Consider the following 13,826-nt stretch of genomic DNA (forward strand, 5'->3'; position numbering starts at 1 on the left):
TCTAATTAACATTAAAGTATGGCCGACTGATGTGAGGCTCCAAACTAAAGTTGGCAAACTCTGTCGGATCCAACGTGGCGCAACTTCCAGCAGCAAATAGTTGTTCGCTTAGATTTTTTTCGTAGACTTTCAGAAGATGTGCTTTAAAAATGTCATCGAAGAACAAAGTTCAAAGACCTTCGAGTTTGAGTAAGAAGACCAGTGAAAGAATGTGAAACGACCAAAATATTTCTTCTATCAGAAGAGAGATCCGCTCTAGCGTGTATGCAAGTGGAGGCTGTATGTTCATCGAAATTGATGTTTTTCTCTCCAACATGTAAATGATTAATTGGTAAATCCCAAATAAATCCGCTCTTTCCTGCTATTGTTGAAACTGTGCTGCGGAGTCAAAGCCAAACCACGGCGACGACAACTAAACAGGCTCTGCCCTGATGCAAGTCTGCTTCTGATCAGTTAGTTTGATATAAAAAACTAAAACAAAGACAAAAGCCAGGAAATCTGAACCAGATCCTGTCTTTTTTTTTTCTTTTTTTCGTGAGTCCAACAAGCAGCGCAGATGAGAGTGATTTCCGTCACAAAAAGATAAAAATGTATTCTGCTGTATTCAGTTTTTAGGGTTTGTGTATCTGGCTCAGGACCGTTCATGCTAACTCTGGCTCATGTACAGGTTTTTCTTTAATGAGCATTTTTTTTGTCATGCATTGATGGACTCATGTTTACAGTAAAGTTCAGTGTTTTGGCAGTAAGTATAAAATAAATAGTTTTCAAGCAACAGTTTTTAAGAATTAATGCTAATTGAATCAATAAATCAGGGATTTTGGGGTGTTACTGGTAATTTAAAAGACGAAAACAATGTTTTTAATTCTCTAGAGTTCTGCGTTAATGGTGATCCAACTGTGAGTCACGTAACATCATTTCTGGGAAAACCAAACGGGAACATAACTCTTGTGGAGCCAAAAATGAATTCAGCATTTATATTTACTTAGGTTTGAAGAAAATAAAGATGTTGCATGTCATGGAGTTCCTATAAATGTTTTGGGGGAAATTATGGAATGTGTAAAATGCATTTAGACACGCTTCAGTTGTGTTGTTGTATTTCTGTGTGGGACGACGTCAGGCACAAATAAGTTTAAGTAAAAAAAAAGAAAGAAAAGGTTTAAATATTTTTCAATGTCAATGCACTTCATACCCCGAACGTTGTTTAAAACTAGGTGCTGTCGACAGACCTGCTGCTGAGTGATGAACACAACCCTGCATGTCTCGCACCAAATGACTTTCCCATACAAGTAAACTGCACTTTCAATTACATTTCAAGGAGAACGTACCTTCTCCTCTCGCTTTTTGAACACGTGGTTTCCCTCGAAAAACATTGTTTCATTGAATTGAATCGTAATTTTCTTTTGGGGGGAGGGGGGTGGGGACAAACCTGGTTGAAGAACATAAATAATGAAACCTACTTAAGGGGTAAAATAACCTTGATACATCAGCTTAAATGTAGTTTATGAAACTATAGGACAAGCCTGGATTCAGGTCGTCACTGTTACTCTCAACATGTACTACGGTATCCGTTTTTTCTCGGCGTGGTGCTTATGCTCCGGGTTAAGATGACCAACCGGCTCCCATGTGCATGTTCACTCATATTTATATGCACGAGCATATGTGTCGTGCACAGTGTTGTCCGTGTGCGAGCCAAGACGTGCTTCCACTCGTCCACCGGCCAGGGCCTCCCTCGTCGAGTCTTTTTGAAGAGTTTTTATTTTTATTTCGTACATAAAAAGACACAGGAAACAAGAGCAGAGAGGACTAGCGAGGGGACGGAGGAGCGGCGAGCTCTCCGTCTGCGGCAAATCAGCAGGAGTCTGACGGTCGACCCCGTCCTCCTCGCTGCCATCTGGGACGCACAGGCGGGAGGAAGTCGCACCAACGAGAGGAAACAGGCCCTCGGATGCAACGACACACATTTGCTCTTGGGGATCAGAATCAAAAGGCGCTTGAATCGTCCAAGAGGAGGTTAGAACTGGTGTTTTCAGAGCTGAACGAATGAATAAAATGTTTTAACAAATCAGTCGTCAATCAAGCAGAGCGGTACGGCATTGTCTTCTTGCCCTCGCATTGCTCGACCACATCTTCTTCTGTTTATTCTGAAGGAACTGAACCGCCTTAAGATGCACGTTCACTTTTGGAAAATGTTCTCAGATGAACAGAAGAACCCTTTTTACAATCACGTACAGTTGTCTTCAAAGGTTTACTTTATTGTAACTTTTAGAGTTTCTATGTTTACTTCTTATTCTAGATGTATATACCTCTTATTATTATTTATTTATTTCACTTCATCTGTACTTACTTCCAGTTTTGGTGCTGCTGCAACACCTGAATTCCCCCCTGGGGGGCGATCAATAAAAGCCTCATTTCATCAGATATCATCTTATACCTTTTCTGTATTTGTCTCCACTTGAAGAGATGATTGAATGTTTCTATCCCGGAGTAGAGTCTGCATACGGCTCGAACAACCTCTAACAATATTACCCGAGAGGTGAAACCCGGGGCCAGTGAAGCAGTGAATGATTAAATTAATGTTTCATCAGCTCCTCTCTCTCTCCGCCTGGTCCGGATTGTGGCAGCTTTGAGAGATTTTAGAGAGTAAATCCCATTAATTCGGTTATTCAGGTGGGATCTTACATATCGATGTTATTTTGTGGTGTTGTCGAGGCAAAAGCGTTGCAAACAAGGTAGCTGACGAAGGAATCATTAACACAATCATTTTAACACCTGCAGCCATCAACAAGTTTAACTTCCAATGGAGTTAAAAAACACAACTTGGAAAAATAAATCAATCAGCGAGCGAGATGATGAATAAATAAATCGATGGCAAAACCTGCTAAATGAACCGGGGAAAGTGGGGGAAAGCAGCCTCTGCATTTTTCTTTTTTTCTTGATGTATTTTGTATTGGATATCCTTAACAAATAGCATTCTGCAAAAAAGTGCATTTTTCAGATTTTGCTCTTCGGCCATCGAAATGTGACGGTATGCTACGCAGACTAAATCCTACCCCCAGCACTTCCTGAGCCCCACATGTGATACTATTTGCTACGAGTGTGCAGACAACAAAAAAAAACATGACAACAACAGTCTCTAATTTGCGTCGCATCTCGTTGGACAACATCTTGCTGTTGCACAAATCTTAAAAGTGCTACTCACAGATTGGGTCCCGTATCACATCGACTTCTTAAAGGGGACATATCGTGCTCATTGTGAGGTTCATGCTGTTATTTTGGGCTTTCTGCTGGAACATATTTCCATACTTTAATGTTATTTTCCTCACACATTCATCCTCTGTCTGAAACACTCTGAAAAAGGTTTACTGGACATCCAAACCTTTTTCCTGTAAATGTTACTCCATGCGTGTCCACCGCAGGTTGAACTAGCTACGTCTCGCGTGGATGGTGTCAGACCAACCTTGGGCTTGGTGGTGTTGTCCTCCTTGACGACGGTCCACTCGTCTCCGTCCAGGCTGTGGCCCACCTTGAACCTCTTCATGAAGACGTTCCTGTCGCGGTGCTTCCCTCCCTGGATCACCACGCCGCTCACCATCTTGTCCTGGCCCAGATCCACCTGCCAGGACGGAGGACGAGGAAGGAGGGGAAGAAAAAAACAGTTGGTTTGACTCACTGACAAATGATTGTACAGTAAGTACATAAATAAATAGTTCAGTATCGAACCCCCACCTGCAGCCACTCGTTTCTGAAGGGCTGCTTGGTCTGCTGGCCGGTCCAGCCCGATCTCCCCGTCAGCAAGCGGGCGTTCTCCGCCACCCAGCCGCGGTCGGCGTACGACGAGGCGCCGATGTGAGCATCTGAGATCTGACCGGACACCATCCCCAGCATCCCTGAGCAGGGGTAGTCTGAGGGGGGGGGGAGGATAAGAAACTTTGTTCTTATCTTGTCACCGCTTGAGTCAGCAGTTTTAGTTGATGCTCTCTGGGCGCCGCTGCAGTGATTAAACTAAAGAGTATAAACACCAGAGGCTCATTTAACATCTCCGGGTGGAGTTGGTTTCAACATTGATTATTATGTGTGTATAAGCGTGAGGACTGATATTCATTTTGAGAGACTTAAGCTTGTGGTTTCACATGCAGCTCTACTAAATACTACTTCTAAATAATAATAATAATAATAACATTTTTGCCAAGTTCCACGAGTGTTACCAACATTGGAGAAGAATGGGAGCTCCACATGCTGTATGTATTGAACTATTGAACAATAAAATCAATCATGTCTGTTTTACAGATTTTATTGTGCATTATGTGCGACCAATTTATTTTTGGCATGCAGAATGAAATGATTTGGCTGTTTTTTCCAGACAGAAGTGTTCGTCGCACATGATTTGTTCAAGGATTTGTTTTGTTTAGTTTTTACAGTTTCTGGCTGTGATTACGGTGACTTGTAACGTAAACATTTCAGGTTTTTTAATACTGATACAAGTATAGCGCTGGTGTGACTGCGCTATACTCAGAAATGGACGGGGCCACGGCTCGGCTCTGTTTACTGATGGCGGGATGCTGCATGTGACCTTGAGGCATCCTGTCCTCTCTATTGTTCAAGTATTAGGAAATAAACAAGGTTTTAGCTGTGCCTTTTGTTTTCTTGGAATGAGAAAACTTAATTAAACTCTTAAAATATGTGGACGCAGAGGTCCGGACACAGCGAGCCAAGTGAAGTCCATTATCCACAACTAGCCAGATCTAATATCCGGACTCAAACAGTCAGAGATATATTTGTGTTTGACAAATGCTTCCCGAGGTACATCGGGGGATTAACAACAGCTCCCGAGGACGTACATTCCTCAGCACTGCCTGTGTGTGTGTGTGTGTGTGTTCCAGTGTTTCTGTGCTTATGAGGACCAAATGTCCTCCCAGGGACACAAATAACGGGTTAATTGGGCCAAAAGGGAGCTTTTCTTTCTCCGTGTTTCATTATTTCTGATTTGGGATTAGCAGTTTGGTTATCGGATTAAATACCGAAATTGAATAAAATTGAAGTCAAATTAGGATAAGGTTTAAGGTTCACACACACTTTCCAAATTGTGTCGTTCTATCTCCCGAATCACCTGTCTAGCTCTTTACAGCCTGTTCTCCTCTGAGTTAGAGCCTAATATCTCTGTGATGGAGCTCTCCGACTGAGAGCTGCTTGTAGCACACCAAGGACTGAGGTTTATATAATGTTAGGGGGATGAGTAATGAGGCGGCATTATGCTCTCTTCGCTCCTCAGTAATGAATAACGGTGTCCTTCTGTGGGAGTTTGTGCTCGCCTTGGAAGCGGTGATTATTTTAAATCAACAGAGAGCAGCAGGAGCTTCTCGTCCTGCAGCCAAAAAGATGTTGGTTTGATTCACGATGTGCAAAAGTGAGAAAATGCTATTAACGGGAGAAAAGAACAGACACAACTTGTCAAGAAGTCCTCCTAACTGTCACTCAAGTTGTTTTTACATAAAGGTGTGAACATTATTTTATCTTTCCCCTTCGTAAAGATGCATTTAGTGTGTGTAAAAGCGTGTGTAATGTTTTCTCTTTGTAACATTTTGTATAATATGTTTACGAAACTGGTCATTTGTGAAAGTACAAGTTGGAAGTTTAATAAAGTAACTGTGTTTGCAAAAGTTCCCTGATCCTTAAAAACAAAATGTGTATTTGTAAAAATGTGGATTTATTGTTAAAATGTGGATTTTTCATTAAATAATGTATATTTAGTCTTGGTTATTGTTTTCTGTTCCAGGAAAAAAAAAGCCAAATAGTGAATTTTCAGTGAGTATATATACAATATCTATATATCTATATATATATATATATATCTCTCTCTCTCTCTCTATATATATATATATATATATATATATATATATATATATATATATATATATATATATAATATATATATAATATATTTTGTGTGTTTTGTGTGTATATATGATAACCATGAATCATGCACATAATTGGTAATACCTTAGAAAATGGAAGTGAAAGAGGGAAATACATCACATGAGTGTGTGTGTGTGTGTGTGTGTGTGTGTGTGTGTGTGTGTGTGTGTGCGTGTGTGTGTGTGAGAGCACTGCATATGTTTGTTAGATTAGATAAGATTTAGATTAATACAATTTAAATAACCCATGGGAGGACGGGGGTGGGGGAGTAAACTAAGAAGCGATGTGCATGAAATATTCCAGTACTGACAGTAGTTATTTAAAAACATGAATCGGTGCATCGAGGTTCGTGCAAAGGGGGGGGGGGGCGTCGCCTGTGAGTTTGTGTACTGGAAGTGTTCGCCGTGGCTACCTGACGTCCTGCAGCCGTAGATCTCAAAGCGCATGCAGATGCCTTGCTCCCAGGACATGGGGCGCACGCGGACGTAGCGAGCCAGAGTCTGTTTGGGGAGGACGGAGCGAGCCTCGTCCGTCGAGTCGTGGTTCCCCTGGAAGATCTGAGGGCGACACAAAGAGGACCGACGATCAACGCCGCTGTTACTTTGTTACTTCTTCTACCGACGTCATCGCTGACGCTGTTGTTGCTACAACTAATTATCTACTACTACGACTACCACTACTAGTACTTTTACTTCCACTACTACTACTGTTGCAAATTAAGCAAATGCTCGTACTGCTGCTATACATAACAGCAGCACCTTCTTGGTACAACTCTACTACAGCTACTGCTCATTCTACTTTTAGTACAACTGCTACTACAGCAACATCTACTCTGTTATTCAAAGTACCTCATGTACTGCATGAATAGCTACATAACATGCGTAATAATGAGCTGACTGTACATAAAGCGTTTGTCTGTGCCGAATCCGGTTTGACCAAAGACACTCGACTTGAACCGTCGTTTGGAACCACTTAGGAGCTGCTGTGCTCTGAGAGAACAAAAGCAGTAAATATACTGAAACTGGCTGCTCAATGTGCATTACATGATGTGTTTGACGCGAGCATGTGTACTTGTGCCACGTCAATATGTCCCTTCATGAGAAACTCTGGAGGTTATCCATGTATCTCTGCACCGATGTCACAGAGACGACTTTCAGACCAGCGTTTTCTTCCCAAAATAAATGCATTCTGTTGCTGATGAGACTTTCCATGCTGCCAAATGCAGTCAGTCTTTGAAAACATTGATTCAGCCATCCTCACTTCCCTTTGATTAGAGAGCAGAGTCCTTCATTACTCATCAATATTAGATACAGGAGGGTTTTTCGCTACCTTCTGCTTCGAGCCCTCCTTCACGGTGACCCAGTCCTCTCCGTTGGAGCTCAGGTCCACTTTGTACGAGCCAACAAAGTAGTGCTTCTTGGTCTCTTTTGAGATCGCTCCCTGAGTCCCGATGGCTGTGACGAATCGCAGAAATCCCAAGTCCACCTGGAAACATAGAAAGTACAAGACACAGGTCAATGGACAGATTCAGACTGATTCAAGGCGATCTTCCCCTTACTTCTGCAGTGTGGTCACACGTTGCTCTGGTTGCTCTCTGCCTTTAGGAGCGACTGCTGACTGTGTTGTAAGTTATTTCATTGTATACCTACGCCACCACACACTACGCCGATCGTGGCGTTGTGAAAATGCCTTTGAATTTGATTGTTTCCCCCTCTCCATGATATGAGTTGGAATCCCGTGGAATGACGTTTTTAATTTTTTTCCTGTACTACAGAGTTATTTTATGTGACACGTGTTTGCACAAAATGGGCTGCGCCAAAGTCGATTGTGTGTTATTTTAACTTACTTTATTTCAAAGGAAAGGCAATTTGCTAACTATCTGTTTCAACACACGCTAAACAACAAGCGACGTTTCAAACTGGAGTGGACTCTTTTCCTCAAAAGACTCAACAACGTCTCGTCAGACTAGAGAATTTACACGAGAAGGTTTTGACAGAATTAAACAATACGGTATTCAGCTACGTGTTTTCTTGCTGTTTTGAACAGCTGCCATAACTACGACAACAACAGACGCATTCGTCCGGAAGTCTGAAGTTACACCGGTCGTATCATTTTTTTCCGTCATATCTATCCCCCACACCTTGAAGGCCGGTCCGTGACAATATTGTCTTACACGAAACCGGTCCGTGGCAGAAAAAAGGTTGTGGACCGCAGATTTAGGTCATGTGTTTAATTAGAGCCTGTTGACCCAATGATACGCTGAGGGTTTGAGCCCCGGGTTGCCGATCCAGAAGGATGTCCAGAAGAGTGTGTGAGTGTGTGGGAACCAGCTCAATTTTACGGTTGTCCACCCGCATTATTATCTAGTGTGTGACCTGTGGTAAGTGTGTGTGTGTGTGTGTGTGTCTGTGTGTTTGTAAACCTCTAGGTTAAGTGGTTGTTTCAGACCAACAGATTTTGAGAGAGTAAATAAGGACAAAGTATATAACCAAAAAAACAAACAAAAGTGGTTCCATTAAGGTCATGATAATGTAGTCATGTCTTTGGCTCTGTTGTTTATACTCTTGAACATGAAAAGAGTCACATTTTAAACATATTACATTCAATTTGAGTAAATAAGGCAAGCTTTTGCAAGAATTAAAATAGATGCATCATTTTAATCTTTTAAACACAGCATTAATATAAAAAGAGGCAGTTTGTTCTACTTTTCTTGGCTGTCAGTCCCTTCCTGTTTCCAGGTTTTGTGCTAATATAATCTAAACAGATCCTAGATCTCTGTAATGACAAACAAGGAGGAAACTGTGATCACCCTATCATCTGACCGGGAGAACAAACCACAAGCATTTCCCCCAAAAAGGTCAATGATCACGGTTAAAAAATAAACATCAGGGTTAAACTCAAACAAACTGCAAGCTAGCTACCGCGACAAGCTAGCAGGCTAATGTGGACACAGATAAACGGCGACTAATGGTATTTAAACATCTTTTGCTGAGGTTTTAGCTCATAATCAGAATAAAGAAACACACAAAAGGAACCAGGACAAACTAATGTTAAGATTTCCATGCCACACAAACGGAAAATCAGCTGTTAGCTGTTAGCTTGTCCTGTTTTCATTCTGTGAAGTAAATCAGTGAAGCCGACACACATAAAGTCCACATGGAGATGGTCAAGAGCATAGTTTTGTTAATGCCGGTTTAAGGACTATCAATGCCAGTTTTCTATGAATTGTTATAGCTTAAAATAATCCAACATCTTTCTTGTGGCTGAGGGGAATTTCCTCATTTTTAATGTAATGGACTAAACGCTGTTAAAACAACTCACCAGACGTCCTAAAAATTCAACCATATAAAACGTGTTTAAATTTTCTTTTGGGTTTTAAGACTCTGACAAAAGAAGGAACAAAGTGTAACTTTTAAAACAAATTAAATAAACTAATGTAAGCATATATTTTTTACCAGCAGTTCAAAGCCATTCTTAAGATAAGTAACTTCAAGTGAAATTACAGTGACATTATCTCATCTCGTGGCTATACTTCCCCCCCAGTTTCCTCATGAAATTATGATCTTAGGGCTAAATAACAGATTAAAAAAAGGGCTTGTTCAGATGGCCGAGGTATTTTTAACTTTTAGCAAGACTGAGATAATAAAAAAAAAAAAGATGAGTAAAAAGATAGTTATCATCAAAGAGAGCAGGAGTGATAACAGGAAGCCTTACAGTGGTCTGTTTAAATCCCTGATTCACATATATTCTAACGCTTAAATATCTTAAATTAAGAATACTCCGCCGGGACTTAATTCAACTACATGTACAGTTATCACATTAAGTTCCTCCAAACTGCATTAAGTCATGAACGGGAATCCATTTATTATTCATACTCAACAAAAGTGCCTGTTTGTTGAGTTTAGAAATGATGAATTGGTTGCAACCCCAAAAATACACAGCGCTCCAGCATGTGGGATGCATGTGAAATATACGGCGTGTAATTATATTACGATAGAGGCGCTGCAGCTGTCATAGTGTACATGGGAAGGAACCGGAGGCCCCTATTTAACGTCTCCCACTGCAGAAGCAGAAAATAGCCTCCCGTGGGTTTCGTGTGGGCTCCGGGACTGACAGGGAGACCCCTGGGAATCCGTGTTTCGTGGGATCGCTCGCCCGACATTCCCGGGCCGCCTTCTAATCTAAATTCCCACGAGATTGCGTCCCATCCTGGACGCACCACGCACTTCATGTAACAAATACACAGCATTGCGTCGTAGGTTTTGTTGTGAAATGATACAAACAAGCTACTAGAAGAGTTGTGTTTGTTCATTGTAGCATCAACAGTTACGTTAGTTATTCAAGTGGCTTCCAGTCATTTTAGCTTGTGACCCTGTAAAAAATTAATTAATTCAGTCATTGATGTGGACACGAGTTTGGAGCAGTTTAACCAAAGAAATATGTTTATATATCTGAGATGAATTTAGGCTTTTGAGAGAAAGGTCAGAAAACATTTTTTTGTCTTACAGCAATATAATATTTTCTTCCTCATCCTTTAAATCACCTTATGAACCCTTAGATTTATCTTGGTCCCACAGTTTTGGGCAATGCTTGTAAACAGATTGTAATCTGCTTCCAGATTTAAATATTATAAGCCCCTGTAAACTTCTATAAAACAGGTTAAGTTTAAGAAAAGGAAATAACCAAACCAATAAAATGCAAATATCAGAAGTTGTCTCATGTAAAACAGATAAAATTGCCAATAAAATTGAATAAAAAAATAGATAAAATTGCAAATATATCGAAGCGAATTGTATTATTCCTTTAACTATAAAACTGAAGCTGATTGAATATTAACATTATTTAAATACAAAACGATGAAAATGACGATTTCAATTCTGGTTTAGCTGAGAAAATGACACAAAATGCTCTCAAACATTAACAAAGCAACTTTCCCTCTAAACTTTGACTCTGAAAGTTGAACTTCTTATACTAACAACTGTTCAGGTGTTGTTCACAGACAATGCTCAACATCCATCCATCCATTTTCAATACCGCTTATCCTCATTAGGGTCGTGGGGGCGCTGGAGCCTATCCCAGCTGACATAGGGCGAAGGCAGGGGACACCCTGGACAGGCCGTCAGTCCATCGAGGGCACAATGCTCAACATGAAAAATGTAAAAAAAAAAAAAAAAAACTCCAGAGTTTGAATACAGAGTTGATGACGTTCCCCCCGCTTTAAACAGGAAAAGGCTCTGACAGTAATCCACTGGCCAGCTGTTCTCTAGACTTCCTCTATCAGATGAAGCTAGATGCTCTTCCATCTTCTAATCACTCAACTCTTGGCAGCGCCTACAATAATGCCACAGAAAACAGTCACGTTTAGAGCTTTTATTTAATGAAGGCAATAAAATGCAAGACATAATTCAGTCAAGTGTGGCGAAATGAGATTGAACAGAAAAAAACTTGCCACTTCCTTCCAAAACAGGACTCTGCCTGAGCAGTGATAGCAACAGAAAGAGCCCCAATTACTCAATTCTCATCTGAGGATTCAGCGTTTACTAAAGGAAGTCACATGCACGCGTTTTCCTTTAACTTCCTCAATGCTCTGGTATGTTTTGGTGCTCACTAAAGAAATAACCTTAAAAAAACAAACATGTTTTTTTCCGTTTTTACAGGATTATATATTAGCCTTGTGTTATGTCGGGAGGTATTATTTCTGTAAGTTGACTTTCAACAACTTGGTCTTTTCTATTTTTATTTTTCCATTTGTTCTGGCTGAGTGTAAGTCACTATAAAGGAAGATGCCGTTCTTGGTTCTTAATCCTATACGCATGTTTGTTTCTCCAACTAGCAGAAACAGCCATCAGTGAGCATAAATGACAGACACACTAGAATGATATCTTTTAAATTACTTTTAACACTTATTAAAAACTTACGTTAAAGTTCATTGCTGATTTTCAAAATGACACCTTTCTATTATTAAGAAAGTGGGACTTATTTTTCTGATTTTAGAAATATTTCCTTTTTGCAGCCTTGAGTCTTTCACTCCCCCCCCCCCCCCACACACACAAAGAAATGCAACAATCTAATTAGACAACCCTGTCTCCTAAAGAATGCATGAAAACTAATTAAATCTAAAACTTGGAGGAAAATCACAAAGCATTGTTTTTGTTTGAGACTTTCACATCGTTAAGTGTCTGCTGAGTGACTTTTAGGAGCACTCGGCCCATTAAACCTCATTAGAAACTTCTTTTAACGACTCCTCGGCATTGATGAAAATAGAAGTCATTTTTGTTCTCATTTCTTTTAGTGGCCTCGAGGTTTCTATCCACAATGAACAACCGGCTAATTAAATCTACTTGCTTCTGGGGCTTTATGCTCTTTCATGAATGACATAACTCTCATTTCATCACTCTTTTTATTTTGGTTTGTCTCCACTCGCTCATTGCGTGAAAAATGTACGATTCGCACATCGCAAAGATGACCACAGCCAACGAGGTGCAAAAACTCAGACGAGGTCTCACTCGAACGTCTCCGTGTTTGTCTGATTTGTGTTATTGACACTTCCTGGGTTTAGAAGTTCACTGAAGCATTCCTCCAGAAGCTTAGTTGGGGATAACGAGACCTATTAATGCTCTCTGGGGAATCTTTTGTCTTTCAGTCCCCCCCCCCCCCCTCTCCCCTCCTTCTTGCTCCGGCTACAACAACAAACCCGCTCACACGAGGCCCAAATGTGTTCTCCAGATGTACGCCGCAGAGCTCTTCCTGGTGGCGTCAAACAGATCCCGAAGACAAACGGCAGGCCGTCTATAAATACCTGAAGGCGGGAGGGGAAGGAAGCCTTTCCTGGGCTTACATCATGCGATCCAATTAAGTCAATTCACTTGTAGAGGAGCACCTAGCGGCCATGTTGGAGCCACATTCGTTCAAAGGAGGCACGAATGCAACGTTTGTATCTGATCAGCTCTTTGGAGCATTTTTAAAAGACAGACATTTTACCTGCGTACGTTTAATATGGAGTGGTTCTTCTAATGTTACTTAAAAGTTACGACATGGTTGAGAGCGCAGACTGTCAGACGGTAGTTTACTGTGCAGTAAGATGAGAGGTTTTTTTAAACGGGACTCTGGCGATCGGAAACAATACCGCTTTTGGCCACAGGGACCGCCAGAATCAACACAAAATGAAAGTTTAGTAGCTTTAATTTTAATTTCCTTTTTTTTTTTGTACAACCTTCTACTTTGGAGATTGTGTTGCTGCACACCTAACATTGTAGTATTTATACTTGAGCATAGGGCTGGGCGACATGGAGAAAATAAAACATATATCAATATTTTTCTCCAAAAATACCTTTCTGTCAATGAGATTTTTGATAAATAATCATCAGTAATGTGGATATAAGGACTAAGTGGGTAAAGGCAAATAATATAACAACTAGTACAGTCGGGTGAGTTCATAACATTAATTCAGCCTTCAAAACCAGGAAAGACAACATTTCTGACATATTATGATATGACAATGTCCAAAATTTTAAATCTAAGAGGATATCAACATAATATCAAAATACTGCCAAAGACCTACTTGAGCATTACAGTTAACTCCTCGGTCAATCGTTAAAATGTGGACAGCTTTGGAGACTTTCTGTTTCATGCACGCTGGATTTCTGCAGTGCGTAATATGATTACATATATATATATATATATATATATATATATATATATATATATATGACAAAAGCTAAATAATGATCTCAATGTCTGGGTTGCGTCACCCGAGAAACAATGTGAATAGTAACCTGAAAATAGTCTCAATAAAATATAAATGCCTCTGAATGAATAATAGAGGTGTTTGCAGTGGAGGAGGCGGTCATGCAAGAATTAACAACGTCATAATTTTCTTCTCAAGCAAGATGAATGGAAAGCCGTGAGGCAAA

At 40.5% G+C, this 13,826-nt stretch overlaps 1 protein-coding gene across 2 annotated transcripts in view; it reads right to left on the reverse strand.

Annotated features, from left to right (window-relative positions):
- The window catches only part of LOC117746502 (neuropilin-1a-like), a 74,614-nt gene that overhangs the window by 16,419 nt on the left and 44,369 nt on the right, over positions 1-13,826 (reverse strand). For both annotated transcript variants that reach the window (XM_034555683.1, XM_034555684.1), the window contains exons 7-10: positions 7,243-7,398; positions 6,326-6,470; positions 3,727-3,902; positions 3,458-3,613 (exon numbers count right to left, since the gene is read on the reverse strand). In XM_034555683.1, coding sequence (XP_034411574.1) covers positions 3,458-3,613; positions 3,727-3,902; positions 6,326-6,470; positions 7,243-7,398 — 633 coding nt within the window. The remainder of the gene's footprint in view (positions 1-3,457; positions 3,614-3,726; positions 3,903-6,325; positions 6,471-7,242; positions 7,399-13,826) is intronic.

This window comes from Cyclopterus lumpus, chromosome 17 (assembly GCF_009769545.1).
Source record: "Cyclopterus lumpus isolate fCycLum1 chromosome 17, fCycLum1.pri, whole genome shotgun sequence".
Classification (NCBI taxonomy): domain Eukaryota; kingdom Metazoa; phylum Chordata; class Actinopteri; order Perciformes; family Cyclopteridae; genus Cyclopterus; species Cyclopterus lumpus.